Source organism: Phaseolus vulgaris, chromosome 4 (assembly GCF_051622355.1).
Source record: "Phaseolus vulgaris cultivar YP4 chromosome 4, ASM5162235v1, whole genome shotgun sequence".
Taxonomy (NCBI): Eukaryota; Viridiplantae; Streptophyta; class Magnoliopsida; order Fabales; family Fabaceae; genus Phaseolus; species Phaseolus vulgaris.
Window position 1 is genome coordinate 43,588,269 of NC_143501.1, and position 19,598 is coordinate 43,607,866.

The following is a 19,598-nucleotide window of genomic DNA, read 5'->3' on the forward strand; positions in this document are numbered from 1 at the left end:
TGATGGAAGAAGCAATATTGGAGTAAGAAGAAGATAAAGCCTTATTTAATGTTTTCTCTCCTTATATATAATAGACATAAGTGTGACTGAATTACGATTCCTTGTTAGGATTGTCGTTGGCGACCATTGAACCTGTGCCAGAGAGTTGTGTGTCTATGGTGGAAGAGAGAAGTCAGAAGGATAGTTAGATATGATGGAAAATGGGGTTGAAGGTTATTTCAAACAGCAAGTCATTTTATGAAAATTTTGAAACTCATGGTATTTTATAGAGGTTCTTAAACCTATGGTATTTAAAAGGGGTTCTGAAAGACTTTTCTTGAGGTTTAAAAAAAAAATTCCCTAAAGATGGTTTAGCAGGGGAAACTACAATCCTGAGTAAATGACTTAATAAAGGTTTTAACCCTGGACAATGTAAAAATGAACCTCCGTTAGAACCATTTTTTCTTAGTGATAGTAGAGATTAAGATTAAGATTATCAACTATAAAAATTGATAAGTTACTAAAAAGTTACAAATAATTAAGATTTGTACACTATAAATATTAAGTTTACATTTTGTAATAATTGGTTAAATTTGTACTTAATTAAGATCTCCATTTTATTTTCTTTAATAGTTTACTTAAATAATTATATTATTTTCTTTTACTTTTCATGTATTTTATTTCAACTTATTTATTTTTTTCCATTCTTATTTTTTATATTTTAATATATTTTTAATTTTTTACATATTATTATTACTAAAAATGAATAAAAGTTAAATTAAAGTATTTGATGAACTAGTTTAAATAAAATGACTTATTCAAATAGAAAGAGAGATATACAACTTAAAAAATTGAACCATTAAATTTTTTAATAAGCATTTAATCACTTTCTTAAATCTCAAATCATAAATACATAACAATATGTTTTTGGGATAATTAACTCGAAACTTATATGTTTATTAGTTTATTAGCTAGTTTATAGTTTATTAATTATTATTTTTATCGATAAAGAATAAATTAAATAAAGAGGAGTACTTAAAGGGTGCTCCAACCCTTATACAAAACATTATAATGTACCAACAGACCTACTTTGTTCCAAAGCTAAACAATGCCAAAAAAAAAAACCCCAGAAACATAATAGAGAAAATAGAGGTTGTACATTTTGCACCTGCACTAACAGATTGAGCTGCTACCTAAACAAAATCATTATTGCTACATATTTTGCAGCTTCCAATCATGAGAACCCCATATCATAAACCGAAAAACAATTTCTAAGTGGTTGCATTGAACATTGTATGCAACAGAACTTGGGCCACTGTTGGTACAACAATACATCTTCTATATATGACAACATCAGAACAAAAATCCAGTAACAAGAAGAGTTGGCATTCAGGCCAAGCTCCATCTCCATCATGCAAGTGCCCCCCTTTTTGTTGGTCCCTCTACATAATGCTCATCATGTTGGGAGATATGGTCTTCCTCCATTCATCACACAACAACATTTACCATTCATATCAACTAGAATCATTTGCCACCTCAGAACCATAACTATCTCCATCGAGGAACATGCTGTGAAGGCAGATTTTGCAGCAAAACTTACATCTCTACATACTTTTGCCTTCCATTTCACTTTAGATCTCCAAAACAGAATCATTTCTAGTCTTGTACTAGGTATGAACATGAGCAGCAAAGCCATTTAATAATACAAAAATCAACCTAATAACAAAACCCATCCAAAAATCAGAAAATTGCTTTAAAAAAACAAGGTTACACCACCCTTCTCTAGCCAAAGCACACAACAATCTTCCAAATAGAAATAGACTCACCTTATTCTAGCTCAACCAATTTAACTTACCTCTCATTTTACCTTATACAACAAAAAAACCAGAAACATCTTATTGGAACCAAAACCATTCGAAAAGAGATGTTGTCCACTTGATTAATCAACCACCTTACATCTTACTCTCTTTTTTGGTTACTTCTTTCTAAACATCATCAAACACTCCTTAAGGTCTAAACACCATTGTGAGTATGTGAAATCAACTAATTTTTCTTTGTTTTTAATCCAAGCCCACACCTTTAGTTGTGCCAAAGTAAATATTTCTATACTATCTACTCTACCATTATTAAAAATGATTTTGTTTCTTTGTTACTAAATCTCCACCATCACTGCTATCCACATACTTTCCCAAACACTATTCGCCTTTTTTGAAGTCCATCTTATGTAAAAATGAAAAAAATGATTTATGACTTCTCCATGATTTACTAAAATCTCCCCTAACCACTGGTTACTTCTACTCCATACCATCCAGACAATTTTACATTTAAAGAAAAGATGGTTTGTTGTTTCCTCTTCTACCCCACACATTACACATAACTTACTTTCCAAAACCATCCATTTATCCTCCAAATTGACTCTCATTGGTAACCTATCTATTAGTACCTGCCACGCTACTATCTACGACGAAGGTAAAACATTAATACCCCAACAAAGTTCAAACAAAGGCATGAGTTCCCCGCTTACCTCATTTTTTAAAGTCTTGTATGCATATCTTACTGTGTACTCTAACTTTTTGTCTTCCTCCTAAACCCATGAATCCTCTCTTTCTTTCGTACACCGTAGCCTTCTAAGCATTGCATAAGTTGTCTTTCCTTTTCCAATTTCCATTAAAATAAAGGTCTTCTCCACTCCAACTTTCAGTTTCATTGATCATTACTCCAAATCCCTACCTGTGAGATATTTGTTGTTTTAAAAATCGAAACAGAGAAAAGCTTGAGAATCTGACACTTAGTGTTTCATCCTCTATCCACTTATCTTCCCAAAATTTAATCCTATTTACATCACCAAGTATCCATCCTACTTTATCTTCAAAATTATTCTTCCATTCATTCAAAGAAGAAATCATGTTCAAATTTTCTTGAGTATGATATCAAGTGAGTTGTTCTGAAACTCATTATATTGTTTGATTGAGATTCCTTTAGTTTAAAAAGGGTATTATCAATTTTATCTTAATCTGACATAATATTATCTTGAGGGAGTGCAAATTTAAATTAAATGTAAGTGAAGATTTAAATGAGTGGAACTTTACAAACTCATTTATCCTAACTAGTCAGTACATGGATGAATTATATTGTTGCACATGAATCAAATATTGGGTTGGACTGTATGTTTTATTTCAAGGTTGACTTTATTTTGATAAAAGTGCAAATTAAATTATATTTGGTTTAAGGTTGGACCTTGGGGATTGAAATAAGTGAGATTTGATAGGCTCATTTATCATGACTAGTCACTCCAAAAATAATTTTAATTAATGCACTTGAATCAAATAGTGAGTTTGACTAATAATATATACTCATACCAGTAAGTCTGACTATATTGGTAAGTATGACTATATAGCAGTGAGTTTGACTACTCACACCATTTGTGCTTGTATCATCTGAGTCTGACTAGTTGTATCATATGAGTTTGACTATTGTATTAGTTTGATTAGTTGTATCATCTGAGTTTGATTAGTTGTATAGTCTGGCTAATTGTATCATTTGAGTTTGACTAATTGTATCATCTTAGTCTGACTAATTGTATCATCTAAGTTGGATTAATGGTATCATTTGTGCTTATATCAGTGAGTTAGATTGATTGTACTGACTATGCCATATATATATTTGTAACATCTGTATTATACAATCTATTATCTAATAATTGTTCTCACTTCTTGTGCTTTTCTTGTGTACTATTTGTGTTTTATAAAATGATAGAAAGTATTTAAATATACGCACATGACACTTCCATACATTAGAAAATTCTTTGTGGTGGTATATGTTACATTCCCAAGATTACATTGAAACATGGGTGTACAAAACAATATAGTGGACAAGGATGATCTTTGTTGACCTTACCAGATTGAACCATGAATCCATATTACTAGACCTATTACTAAGACAATGAATTTTATATATATATATATATATATATTAATTTTGTTTGATAGATTTTGGTGTCAACTTTATAATGGGAATTGGATATATGAGTGTGTGTGAAAAATTATGTCTTTCATTCGAGAAGAAAACACATAACTATACATCACTACTTTTTTTGAAAAATAGTTGAGAAAATAGTGTAAAAATTTGATTAATTTAATCAAAATATTAAAGTAGAAGAATGTGAGAATAGAAATCTCACATCTAAGAAAATTTTATTTTGATACTTATGTGAAGATTTCATAAACTTAATCCTATATGAAAAAAATTTATTGTTATTTTTTTTATTATTACAAAAAGAACACAATGTTTTCTTAATAAAAAATTTGAGATATTTTCATCCTGTCTACTTAATGTTAATACTCATGCTTGATGATAACCTACAAAATTAATAGAAAATAAGATGGAAATTTGGTTACAATCTTGAAGGTTGAAGTATTTTAAGACTTTCAATAAGAAATTATTCTAACAAAGTGAAACTTTTCTATTTTTTTTTGTCTTAATGAACTTGCATCTTTAAATTCTTATTTGTTGGTTCCAATTTCTTCATATCAAACTCCCTATCTAATTATGCCTTCAATTCTTATATTTGAGCTTTGCTGGAGACTAACATGTCATTCATAAAAAACAATAAGCTAATAAAGTAATTCTCATTAAACCTATTATAATATGTACAATGGTAGGATGTTTGTAACTAGGAATAATAATGAAGGATTCAAATCTATTGTACTAACACTTCGATATACACACACATATCCTCTTCAAGTTCTCCATGAACAAATATTATTTTTGTACATGTAGTTGCTCAAGATGTAAATCAAATGACATGATCAAAATAAATTTAATTATGGTCAAATGATGAAGAGTAATTGTTTTTATTGTTGTTTTGAAATTGGTGAAGTGTGCAACAAGTAATGTCCTTCAAGCAATAAAGTGACACTTGAGCGAGGGAGAGTCAATATTGATTTTCTTTCAACGGGACCTTGTACTATAACAAATGATTACTCAAGCGATAAATAGTTAAAACACAAGAAATCCTTCAGGATGTGTTTGGTGACTTATACTACAAATTATGTTGGTGTGATGCTAGCTAGAGGAATAAACTTAAGTGATAAGTAAACATTCGGGCAAAATAAAAGTTGTATCAATTCTCTTTGCTATGAAGTTGACATTACACAAGTGATGTAAGGTCAGAAAAGTGTTTCCCTATTTAATGAAGACATGTCGTTGGAGTATTTGATAGTTATAACATTTAATGTTAATGATAGTGTGTGTATATGTATATATTGTAGTGTATATTTTTAAAGTCTTGTATGGATACCTAATTATAATTGTGACATATTGTATGTGTATTTATTTATTTTAATTTTAATTTTGATGTATATGTATATGTTCTCGAACGAGGTGAGAACCAAGAGAGCGATTAAACTCCTTCTTGGTTGGTCGCTCTTCTCTCCTTCCTCTCGAACATACTTCTGCACCTCTCACTCCTCCACTCCTCGTCTCTGTGAACTCCGGGCTCGGATGCTACTTGTAAAAGGCACTCCAACGCTTAAGTCAGACTTTAGCACTCGACACTCAGTGTATTTAGTACTAGATGATGACGTACCTGATTCTTGGAATCTGTGTGACCCGTTTGTTATTGAGCCTATTTAAGGATTGAATCTCTAATTAAGAATACATCACTTAGTGTTTGATTTTTGATTAGTCTCGTAAGTCTTCTGCTTGAGTGTAATGGTCTCAGTCAATTTTAACCACTTCCAATAGATTGGACGGACCTGACCGGGTAAAAATATATATATATATATATATATAATATAAATATTTTAAAACGCTACAAATTATTCATTTACTTTATCAAAATTAATTTCTAAAAAAAAAAAATGTCTGCCTATCTTTGATTGGAGTATCCATCCATAATATTTAAATCCAAAACCTTAGTTAAAATGACCGAATTCAACACCATTGAAATTAACAACCAAAGTGTAATTTATGGTGAGAGGATTGGGAGCAATTTCTTTCATTATTTTTCTCAAAGGTGGACATGGGGATGGAAATTGTACCTACCATATCCTACCTTTATCACCTCACCACACACATTCATGTAACATTAACATCAAATGTTATAGCCCCAACAAACTTATATTTTATTTTTCTTACAAGTGTTAAATTTTATTAATTCAACCATTGCATTAAATTTTCGTATATGAAAGATCGAGTCTATTTAATTTTCAAATAACTCTAAATTAATAAGTTATATATATATATATATGTTTATTTTAATGTAATATATATAATATTATATATAGTATAGCATCATTTTTTTATCCGTAGTATATTATGACTTAGTGATTAGATTAATGAAATTTAATATGTATAAATAGTTATGAAAGGTGCGTTGTATAGGATTGTCAAAAGTTAAACAACGAGTGATCTAAGATTTAGTATTTATAAAAGGCCATTAAATAAGCATATAAATTTGTCAAACCTTACATTAATTTATTTATCTTTATTACATGACAACTTAAAAAGATTAAGTATTATGTGTCTCTCAATTATTACAGTTCATACAGAATCAATAAAACGACAATCCCAGAAGAAATATTCTACATAACATGCAAATAAATGAGTTGACCCTGATTAAAAGTCAACCACATTATTCTTACATATTTTTTTTCAACATACGAAAATGAAAAGGAAAAAAAAAATAATGATGGAAATCTAATCAGATGACACCTGATGATGATTGGCTTTTATGAACAGCATTGCTCTTTTTAAAATGTATGACATTTCATTCTCGGACTTTTCTGTTTCCCCTTAACACCATTATACTATGTGTGCAGAGTCTAATCAGATAACACCTGAACAAAGTTTTTTTTTTTTTAAAAAAAAAAATTTACGATCAGTGAAACTTTAAATACCTCAAGAGAGTTTCAATCTGAGTTTCTTTCACTTTTATTTTTATTTTTTATGATATAATTAAACTTTTGTTTACTTCCTCTAATTTTGAATACGGTTTTTCAGTCTCAAAAGGTTTGCATTCATTATTCTTTTATGTGATAAGAAAACATACTTTTCATAATCTCAAGACAATTAAGAATGTGTTATATAAATCTTAAAGTGTCGACACATGTTAATTAATGGCTTCCTTTTTTCCTCTCAAAATATAAATATTCACAACTCATCTCAAAGTCAATGAGATTGTGAAAGTGAAGTTCCATACCCGGTTATATACCAAATTTAAAAAAGTTTTCTTTTCAAATTTTAATAATTTGATTCCAAACAATTTTTTTAATATAAATATCTTTTATCAGAAAAAGTATTAGTTTAATATAAATTTTACGAACATGTAGTCTTTTAAAATTAATTTTTTTTCCTTACTTTTAAAAAATTATATTTATGAGACCAATGTTAAATACTATTGTCAATAAAACCTCCCTAAAATGCTTTAAATATTTTTGAAATACAGATAATAGAGACTAAATATCTTTTTCTTTTTTAAAGATTAAATATATTATTCGTTCATATATTATAACACAAAATTAATTTAGTTAAAACTTTAGATTTTTTTTTTGAATATTTATCTAAATAATCTAAAATTTAAACTAAAAATTAAAATTAATTTGACATAAAAGTACAATAAAAAATATATTTAATTGTTTGTTTTAATTTTTAAAATAATAATTATTCTGCTCTTTTACGTGCACGAAAATAAAAAAGATGTTAGAAAAGAAAAGTCCTAATAACGATATTAACTAAATAAAATTTAATGAAAAACAATCATAATTACTCAAATTTGAAAACAAGTTGATAGAAGAAGTTATTTTTCATTTGGAATAATCTGCAAATAAATTATTGGAGTTGAATCGATTAAATTTTGAAAATAAATTTGATTAGTTATTTGTTGGTGATATACATATCATGCTTAATCCTAGTCATTTAAGCACTATTATAAGAAAGATTAGAGAAGGTGGCATTTGGAATTAGGAACCCTGTGGTGGTATACACATGAATTGTATCTTTCAGCAGAGACACTGAAAGATAAGTTCATTTAATTGGAATCTTTTCCATCAAGATAATAAATATGCAGTACATATACTCAATTAGTTTATTATCTTATAACTTTAAACTTAATTAATCAACTAATATTCTCTTGATTGCTTCCTACTCATTCCAAATCCTACAAGGCTCGTTGACTTTAAGAACATCCTCAACCAAGGTTTGAAGTTTGAAATTTTGTTTTTGTAGTTTTATCTCGTAAAATGTCTACTTCACAACCTTATTTATGTTATCTTGCTGACAAAATTTATGATAAGATGAGCAGTGGTGCTGTGTTTGATGCTGGAACAAGCACTGAAACAATTTAAAAAGAAACATTAAAAAACCAGTGATGATAAAACCAACCTGCACTTTAATCTGTCACACATTGTTGGTCCAATAACCTTTGTCACCAACCAATTCGTTAACAGTAGTTAAAAGGAAAAACAAAATTATCCCATCCCAACACAGTTTTTTTTTTTTTGGTTAATGATGGAACATTAAAAATGTGGAGAATCAAAGTCAAGTGATCAAAATCAAAACAAGTCAATTTGTTGTAAAAGTATATACCTGTCCTTTAACATAAGCTCCTTAGAAAAGGAATTTTGAGGAATCATGGGAGAATAAGCTATCCAATGTTTCCATCACCTTCATCCCCATTTTAAGAAAGTAAAAGAAAGTGTAAGAAAAAGGAGAAAATTTTTGATTCCCCAATTCCCAGACTCTAACGTTGATTTCCAACAAAAACAGTGTGATCCCTGTTATCATTTACTGTAAAAAATAATAATGAAAGCAACAAAGCTAAGCAAAGAGGGTGTGAAGATTTTGTCCCCCCTCTTCCCCCAAATAAAAATGTCTTACTGGTGACTCTTCATGAGAATCTATTGCCCCCATTAAATCAATGTGCAACTTGATGTGCAACTTGCAGTGCCTTTTGCTTTGAAAATCTGAATGTGCATAAATTCCTCTGCTTATCTGCACAAAAGTACCCCTTTCATTTGTGCTTAACTAATGGTTTTTATTTTTTGTTGCATCTTATTCTATTTAATAGTAAAAGACCACATCATGTCCACCAAAAGTTTTGCTCAGTGTCAAGATCAGTGCCACAAGGCACAAATTCACAAACCAACATAGTGTTGTGCAATCACCATATAATTATGTTTTTTCTTCTTCTAAAATGTAGACTTGAATCTAATTTTTGTAGCATCATAAATGGGTAATTTGACTGTAAACTTGGTTCTCTAATTTTTAAAATTAAACAATTTTCATCTATTATTAAGGCATAATCATAGTCTATACTTTTGGGTGTTAATTAAACTCATTTATATTTATACAATGTATACAATAAAATCACTAAATATAAATTAATTTTAAAAACAAAAATAATTAATCAATTGAATAAATTAAATATTATTTTAAAATTTAAAAAGTTACATTTTTTAATATAGAAACTAATTTTTAAATTGATATTTAATTAATTATAAATGTTTTAATTACCAATTATCTTATATTTTTAAGATTGATAGCTAAAATATTAGTAACTAATAATTAATTAAATATTAATTTAAAAATTTAAAATTTATTATATATCAATAATTTTGTAATTTTTATATAATCTAGATAATATAGTAATTATGGCTCAAATTTTTTTCTATTTCATGATATTCTAATAGGATAGTAAAATTTGAAACTTTAATGCATATTTTAATGATGGATGAAAATGGTATAATCAAATGAAGACTGGAACCAAAACTTTTGTAAGAACCAAAAATATACATTGAGAAAAGTATAAAGATAAAAAGTGTGGGGATAAAAATGAAATTGGTAGGGAAAACATGTGAGTAGAAGATGGGTATTTAAAGAAGTTTGCAGGGAAGAACATTTGATAGAAGAGTTTGATGGAGTGGTATCTGATTCTGAATGAGATACATAGAAAAAGTAGATATTGACAGAAAAAGCAGAAGAAGCATAAAAGAAGGAGAGGAGACCAAGTGTGGGCAGTTATGGTGCCGGCGTTGGGCAATGGCATCCCAATTTTGTGCCCTAAAATGTTGTAGTACCCGTGAGTGAGTTTGACTTGAAATTCAAAATTCTGAACATTTTAAATACCCCAAAATACAATCTTCACTCAGAGTGAGATTACCTTGTACTTGTTAACTTCACGACAAATTTGCACCACTTGAGCATTAAAACATAGATTTGCACATATCCATTTAATGTGGTCCTTGAACAAATAGAAACTCCTCATATATCAATTAGTCAAACTCTGCCCCATGAGTGATCTTGTGATCTGAATTGCTAGTGACTCCACGTTTGTTATGATCCCCAGCTTATTTTAGGCAAACAATATTTGATAGTTGAGATCTTTCCTAGCACAATGCCAACGAGGAGAACTGTACCTTTTCTTTTATTTTATTTTGTCCCATGCATAAGTAGAAGGAGAGCAAAAAGTGGAATTAACAGAAGTAGCAAGTTTTCATGGTGAGGATCATCAAATTAATTTTTGACAGTGAAACCAACTTCAGTCTCTATCTCAGCAATACAGAAATAAACAAAAAAACTGATGGGCACTTGGAAACAGCTAAAAGGGACTTGTTTTAAAATGTTGCCTAATCAAGTTCTAAAGACAACACTTGATAATTAATTTCTTTGACTGAATCTCATACATATAATACTGTGTCAATTAGGTATAGGTTGAAGTGCCATGGTTGTGCAATGATAGGACCAAAGATCTTATTTTAGTAACAAGGAACCAAAGACAGCTAGCTAAACTTTGCTTCAATTTATGTGGGGTGAGAAATCGCATTATTTTATACTCATTGATGCGTTAAAGGTACAACAATGTGCAATTCATTCCAAAAATAAGTGGCAGGCTGGCTGCTATGCATAAATAGAAGTTCCTAATTCAATACATTAAGAAATTCTTGTACTACAGAATAAATCTTGTTTCACTTTAATTTTTTTGCTGATATTAGCTATTTCTCTTCTTGTTTTCCATTAATCTAATAATAAAAACTCCAAATAGAGTAGGCAGATTCTCTAAAGCCTGTTGTGGCTTTTATAATGATTTCTTACAGAATATGAACAAAGGGAGAGAAAGGACAAAACGTGAATGTATTGAGGTAGAAAAATAGAGGAACAGACAAGTCAGTAAGAAGCATAAATCATGAAATGAGGGTCTCTTCTCTTCTCTTCTCTTCTGTCTAAAGCTGAACAAAAATAAAAAAAGGTACGTTACAGAAATAATGGTTACTCCTCATGGACACCACATTTTTCTACTTCCCATGACATTCAATGCCCGGCAAAATGTAATTGAATTTTACTGGAAATAGCAGAAGTCCTTAGAGGAGAGGAATATCCACCAGTGAATTTCATGAGAGCAAAAACTTAAATGCAGTTTTTTAGATGTTTTTGAATATTGTTTGTTTCTGATCTGAATTGGAGTTTCACATCAGTAATCTGTACTATTTTTTAATGTAAGTTTTTTTTTTATGTAAATTACTGATATGAAACTCTAATTTCAATTTAAAAATAGCACCAAAAACAAGTAAGTAACCGCATCTAATGTTATCTAAAATTCATAAAATGAAAATGTTATCCTCTGTCTCTACCCTACTGCCCTATACAGTTAAAAGACAAATTTATGAGATATTTTATCCCCCCCTCTCATAAGTTTTTGTTTTTCTCTTTAAGGTGGTTGATGGATTAAACCAATCACTGTTCATTTTCATCTGAGTCAGCTAATAATGCCAAAGAATCTTCCTTGCTTTCAAATTTGAGTGGCTTCTCTGGATCAACCTCATGGTTGTGATCATCAACACTAGAAGCTCCTCCCATTCCCGTGAGTTTCTTGGCTCTTTGGGCTTCAAATTCCCAATCAGTTCTGCACAGAACCACCAACATGGACACTGCACAAGACCCTTGAGCTGCAAGAAGGCCAAGCCAGAGGCCTTGAAAATCATAGCCAGAGAAGAAAGCTAGCCAAATGGACACAGGCATTCCCACAAGGTAGAAACATCCCAAGTTGATGTTAGCACCAACTTTAGGCCTTGCTGTGCCTCTCAGCACCCCACACCCTGTTGTTTGAGGGCAATTCCCAAGCTCACAAAGGCCTATTATGGGTAACACCATAGATGTCAAACTTATAATCTCTTTGTCCTTTGTGAACATGCTAGCCCATGTGTTCCTGACCATGAGAGCAAAAACCAATGCCAGGACACCTGACACGAAACTGCAAGACAACCCCACAATGGCAGAAAGCCTCGCCTTTGAGGGTTTCTGTGCGCCAAGCTTGTTGCCAACTCTAGTTGACACACTGAAGCTCAATGAAGAAGGGAAAATGTAAAGCAAAGAAGTGGTTTGGATCAGAATTCCCATTGAAGCCACAGTTGCCCTGGGGTTCACCAACAGCCCACATAACAAAATCATGATCTCATACCACCACCATTCCAAGCACACTGAAACACAGCTTGGAATAGCCAAATTGAGAAGAGACTTCCACTGTGTGAAGCACTCAAAAGAGAAACCACCCCATGTTTTCTTATGAGTGCCAGAGAAGACTATATAAAGAATCAAAGAAGCCACAAGGTTGAAGTTTGTCCACACCCCACCAAGAGCCACCCCTTTGATTCCCAGCCTGAGGTGAGACACAAGAAAGTAGTTGATGGGTATGTGAAGGAGAATTGACAAGGAGGCACAGAGGGTGAGAGGGAGGGTAATGGATTGGCTCCTAAGGTAAATTCTCAAAGGATGTAAGAAAGATTGTGCTATGAGGTCAGGAATGGAGTAAACAAGATATGATTGGGCTTGTGTGGCCATGGCCTCATCCTGGCCACAAAGGAGAAGAATTTTCTTCATGTGGAGCCAAAGGAGTGATATGGGGAGGGAAGTGAAGAGGAGAAGAAGAATGGTTCTTTGCAAGCAGAGGCCAAGGAGGGTGAACCTCTTGGCACCAAAAGCTTGGCCACAGATTGGCTCCATTCCTACAGCAAGACCAGACAGGATTGAGTAGCCAGTGATGTTGGCAAAGCCAACAGCCAGGGAGCCACCAGCCAAAGCAAGCTCTCCAAGGTGGCCAAGGAAGAGCATGGAGATCATGGAGCGGCAGTAGAGGAGGAGGCCAGTAAGGATCATAGGGATGGCTATTTTGGATATGGAAATCACTTCATTGATGGTGTCAGGGAGATGTGATTTTGCTGGTTCTGTTACAGTTTTTATCGGTTGTGGTGGTGGTGAAGGTGTTGTTTTTGGTGTTGTGGATGTGTTAAGTTGAGGTGGTGGTGGTGTTGTGTTGTTTTGGAGTTTGGAGATCAAAGGGTTGGTGAGCATTATGGGGTGCTGCTCTTCTGAGTCCTTGATTGAAATTTGGTAATCAGGAGGTGAAGTGGTGCAGCAGCATTTGCAGGTGACGTCAAGAGTTGGATGACACATGTAGCTACTTTGTGTCCGTGTGGAGGGGAAAAGATGGTTTTGAATAGACTTGGAACAGAGAGGGAGAGAGATATAGAAACAGAGAGAGAAACAGATTTGAGGATTGAGATGGACGGGGTTTGGAAAGGCTTGTGTGTGGGTTTTATAGAGTTGTTAGAGTCATAGGTCATGCTATTTTTCGGTGGGGTTTAAGACTTTGAATTATCCATACTCTATTCACATTCATTTATCACTTTATCTCAGTTTAATCACTACGTCAAAAAAACACAACCAGATACAAATTTGTGTTTCACCTGTTAGGTACGCCTTCAAACTTGTTTAAATCATTTCCTACTTAAAACTCAAAAAACTGTTTTTTAATTATTTTTTATGATTACTTGCTCATGAGTTTGAATTAAATATACTTCTCTTCAACACATATACATTCTCTTCCAACACATCTTCAAATCCCATGATAATATTTTATTATATATAAGTGAGTGCAAACTTCATCCCATAAATTGGTTTTATGAGTTGAGTTAAGCTTAAAGTCCACTTCGTAATATGATATAAGAGTCATTTAAAAGCCTATTCTAGCAAGTGTTTGTTGGATCTATTGTGCCACCCACTATCGGGCTGTTATCGGACCACCCATAATATATTGTCATACACACGAACCCTCACTCTCGACCTGAGGAGGGTTAGAGTTAGACTTAAAATTCACTTCATAATATATATAAAAAAAGTAATAATTTTATGTCATGGATATATGTTTGTTTTTTTTATGTTAAGAAGACCCTTTAAAATATAATATTATTACATAAATGACAAAATTTATAAGAGAAAAAAAAAGTTGATAAATTGAATGATTTGTAAAGAGAAAAAGATAAAAATAATATAAAGTGGAATAGAAGTTTTTTTTCCCTTTTGGATGGGCTAAAGCGTCCAAACATTGTCCGGCATAAAAACATATAGAATTGGAAAGAGATGCAGTTTTGGAATTTGAAGAGTAAGATTTGGAGAGGTTAAAAATTTGTGAGTGTTTTTGTTGTTTTTGAGGCCTAAGTCCAATTGAAGTATGAATAGATGATTGATGGAGTGTTGTGGAAGGAGTAAAAGAGAGAGAGAGAGAGAGAGAGATAGATGTATAGGATAATCCAAAAGAGAGGGTTTTTTGTGGATTATTAAGGGCCAAGAATGCATGAAGACAAGGGTTGTCCTTGGACACAACATACAAGGAAGTAAAGAAAATCCAAAGAGCCCAATGGAGTTGATCAATGTTGATGATCCTTGATATATAAGGAGTGTTGTTGATTTATTAATATATTGGTTAATCAATGCCAACCCACACTTGTCTGCTTCATAGCTGGGCAGCTTGGGACAAAGGCACTTAAGGGTTTGTTCTATACTAAGTAGTTTGAGGCATCCAGGGATACCACTGTGTTTTCTTGTTTTGTACTTCCCTTCAGATTAATCCCCAACCAAACCAATCCTCTTAAGTCTTGTCTCCAACACTCTCCCAGCTTTGTCTCCACATAATTAATTATTCAATTATCCCATATGTACTAAATTCAAAATTAAACTAGAGAAACAATTTTAAAAATTCATTTTTGTACAAGCTAGTTTTAATTTGTACAAAAACTAGCTTCATATTTTTCTTTTCAGATAAATTTATAGGGATGACAAAGTGAGTCAGGTTTATCACTTAAGTGTAGTGGGTTAATTTTTTGAACTTGTAAGTCCGCATTAGTCTTGTCTGTTTAACCCCCAACAATGGGTGAGCTAGTCATTCTTTATTTTGGACACTTCTAAAGAAGAATTTCATGATTTTGAATTAAGATTGATGATGATCAATATTTTGTATAAAACTTTATTTACATTAATTTTTTATACATCATTTGATTAAGTATGGTTGATATTTACTATATTTTGTCAGACATTAAACTTTATTTAATTAAAATATTAAAGTTTAATTCAGTTTTATTGTTCTTTCTTGTATTTTTTATTGTCCAAAAAATGATATTAATAACTACAACAAAGTAAATAGATCTAAAACAAAAAAGTAAAAGAATATATTGAAAAAAAATGATTATCAATCCACCTTATGACAGGACGACTTACTAATTTCAGTCCATATAACTTTGATAGGTCAGTTTAGCCGGTCTCACTTTTAACATGTCAAAGACTGGTTGGGTCAAAACTAAGCCGAAACGGGTAATTATTGTATTTTTTTTATTATATATGTTTACTGTATGTCATTTTATTTCACATTTTTACTTTCTTGATTGTAAAGAAACGATTGCATATAAGTGCATGTGACTCATAGATGAATTTTTGAAGTATTTCTATAAATTTCGGTTTTTAAACTATGATTGTAAATTTTTCATCTTGGAAATTGGAAATGGGATATGAGACTAATATTTGATTTAGAATTTAGTTATTCTTCACATTATTGTAGAGTTTCATCTAAAGAAGAGCTGAATAATGGATAAACTAAATCAGTAAATTGTTTAAGATAATTCTCTTGATTTATAAAGAAGGACTGATTACACTTTTGGCTGTTACTTATTTATTTGTATTTATTCATCTTTTTCTTTTATTTTGATTTTTATATTTTATTTATTTATTTTTAAGTTGGTCCTTTTTAAGTTTATTTGTAGTGATTTTTTTGTCTGTAAGAAATTTTGTTAATCATCATTAACACCAATATCTCTATAAAAGTTAAACTATAAAAACAATGAAATATTGAGAAAAAAAGAGATAAAAGAATACGGGTGTATTTGGAAGAGTGTTATAAACTTAGATGATTTTAACTTTATATATAAAACTAATGCTAATTAAAAATTAGTTTCAATGAAGTATTTTATGCTTAAAGCAAGCTTGTATAAGTTCATAAAATATCATATAAAATTCAATATCACAAAGCACTTTTTGAGTAATTTTAAAATTAAGTTTTCATCTTACAAAATTCATGTATCAGTGCTCGACATTAAATATTATTGCATGTTATTGAACTTGCACTAGAAAAAGATCTCAATAAGGTAAAATATATATATATATATATATATATATATAATTCAAAGAAAAAGATTAGTGTTAAGTGGAAATATATGTGAAGTCCCACTAAATAATACAGAAGATCTCACTGTCTATATTACTACTAATATCATAAATAGATTTTATTTAATAACAAAAAGTGTATTGTAATATATTTCCTTTAAAGTATACAACAATTCGAAACGTGTAGATTCTTAAATATGATGTTGCACTCATCAACACTATCATGATACTACATCAAGTTATTACTTCTAATGTGCAATTAATTATAGATAAAAGTAAATTAAACTTGGATTGTGAAGGTGAAAAAGAACTTGGTTAGTATACATTGAGAAAAAAAAAGTGAAATTATTTTTTCTAAAGGGTAAAAAGAATTATGTGGTAGAAGTGTTCTAATATTGGAACTTTTTGCTTACAGAATCATTGTCGGTTAGGTTTAGGAATTGAACAACCAGATTTGTAGTGAAAGTGATGAAGTAAATAGAGCAAGGCATGGCTCTACCTTTAATGACGAAAATCTTGAGGTGGAGCCAAAATGCTACTTCACATATCTGCCATTATTAGGTATAGATTGTGATAGCACAATAATAAGGGTTAACAACAAAATGTTTTAATATTATTTATTGAAATTTATGCCATTTTATAACATCATGAGTGAGACTTATTATACAAGAAGTGAAACTCACAACATATTTTCAATTTTAATACATTTTAACTTAATATAAGAAAAACACCTATTCACACAAGTTTTAGAAAGTATATTACTGATATTCACTAAAACAATCATTAAATAAAAACTAATTTTAAATATCAAAATAATATATTTTATAAATTTTTATTAATAATAAAAACTATTTTAGATACTTGTTTATTTTATAAAACAATTTTTTTTTTTATAAAATAGTTTTTAAATTGATATCTAACTATTAGCTATCAAAATTTTATATACTAACTACTTATGTTCTAAATTAGTCTCTATTAGTCTTTTATACACTAATTTAGAATCTAAAATATTAATACTTAAAATTTTGGTAGCTAATTTAGATAACATTTTATTAATAATAGAAATCACATTAGATATCAATAATTTTTTTTTATCTCTAAATTAATATATAATTTAGTCAATATAGTGATTAATTATTTTTTATTTCTAAATTTGTTTACCATTTAATGATTTTTTTAGTGATTTTTTTTTTAACAATAATAACTTAAAAGCTTTGGAGTTTTGTATCTACAATTAATTAGTTCTTTTATTTTCTAAATAAATTTGATCTTAATAACTAGAGCAGTAAAAATCAATATTAATTGTGAGGTAAAACTTTAGTTTTGAGTTTTTGACATTTTTCACAAATTTTATTTTTGAACTAAATAAAAGTGTCAATACTCTAAAAAGTAGGCTATTTAGGTGTTCATTGATTATAGCAATGGAATTATAAGAGATTCCAATTAATTGAATACATTCCATTTATCATGAACTGAACGTCTAGATACATGAATAATATATTTCTAAAGATGGAAAAACATGTTTCTTCTTCACCTTCATTTGCAAACTATTTTGTCATGTTATGCTATGTTCTATGAAAAGGCAACTGTGGAAAACCATGGGGCAAAAGCTTTTCCCAAATACCTTACTCCAAAGTTCTGACTTCAAACTCTTAGGTTTTGAAAAATCAACCTCTACTACATTTCTTGTAGATGGAAGGAAGAAGAGTTCATTTTTATTAGTTGAGTTTGTTGACTTTTCTAAAAATTATAATTGTGATGTAGTCTTTTTACTATTTATAGAATTTTTACAATTTACAAAAAAATTAAAAAGTTTAAGAAAAATTTAATAAAAGAAAAAAAAATGTGAAATAACATCTTATGAAAGAAAGAGTTGTATAAGAAACTAAAGTTAATTACAAGAGTTATTTTAAAGGAAACATTTACCTTCTTCCACATAATTAGAATTATACATTATATTTTGGAGATATTTTTCTTTAATAAAATTCTTATATTAGACATTATTATGAATATTGATATCTTAGTTAGACTGACATTTCAAAATCCAATAATTATATATTATCACAAGAAAAATTAAATATAAAAAAAACAAAAAAAACATGTAGAACCAAACCAAATACATGCTCATAAATAGAAAAAATACATTCCCAACAAAAATTAAATAAACAAAAATTAGAGAATTTACACCTTTTACGAAAACACTTTAAACCGATGACAGGAGGAAGAACATTAAAGCATTTAAAATTCAATCTATTATTAGTTCTAAAATTAGTAAGATTGTCAATACAATGATCGTTTTTAAGATAAATGTGAGAGATCTTAAATTTCATATCACCACAATTTCTAATGCACTTCCTCCATCTTCCTTTAAGAATCTAAGGAGCAAACAAAGGAAGAAATAAAAGCTTGGCAGACAAAGGTGGAATCCTGTGAGGCTCAGACACTTCTCTTAAATGACGTGTTCGTGTCGGACACACATATCGGTGTCAACACTCGTAGGACACTTATTGGTGAAGTGTTCAATTCAAAAAATATTTGTTAGATTTCTGATAATTCTAGCACGACTGGAACACAATTTTAAAAAGGATAAATACAATAATTTTCTAAAAGCTCAAATTTATAGTATAAATTTTTATTTTAATTATAAAAATAAGGAACAAATTCTTTTGAAAGAGTCATGAAAAACATCTTACTGCTCCCAAAAAAATCTGAAACATACTTGTGCACATAAATATTTATTGTCAATTTATATAATTCATAATTATATAATATATAGATTTGTGTCCCCATGTCCTACATTTTAGAGATTATACGTATCTTCGTGTTTGTGTTCGTGTCATGTCAGTGTCTGTATATTTGTTTGTGCTACATAGGTGAAATCACATTCTAACCACAAATGTCTATAACCAAAAGCCCATGAGATCTCTATAGTCAAAATAGCACACATAAGCTCTGCATAGTGGGATTTTTTTTAACATTAAAATAAGAGGGGAAATTGTCACTGTATTCACCATGACTTCCTTTAAAATTTCCACCACAAGCAACATGACCTAGACATTCTCTAGCACCTGCATCAATATTGACTTTAACACATCCAACATTAGGCATCCTCCAATTGATTTATAGAGGTTTAG

The 19,598-nt window shown here is 30.1% G+C and overlaps 1 protein-coding gene across 1 annotated transcript; it reads right to left on the minus strand.

Annotated features, from left to right (window-relative positions):
* Window positions 1–11,085: 11,085 nt before the first annotated feature.
* On the minus strand, window positions 11,086–13,557 carry LOC137837685 (protein DETOXIFICATION 49). The gene has a single exon (XM_068646786.2). It carries the CDS (start codon window positions 13,423–13,425, stop codon window positions 11,710–11,712), a length of 1,716 nt encoding a protein of 571 aa, XP_068502887.1. The 5' UTR covers window positions 13,426–13,557; the 3' UTR covers window positions 11,086–11,709.
* Window positions 13,558–19,598: the final 6,041 nt, after the last annotated feature.

Bases quoted from the DNA above. Each gene is read 5' to 3' on its own strand.
- LOC137837685 (XM_068646786.2), bottom strand. From the start codon at position 13,425: ATGTGTCATCCAACTCTTGACGTCACCTGCAAATGCTGCTGCACCACT.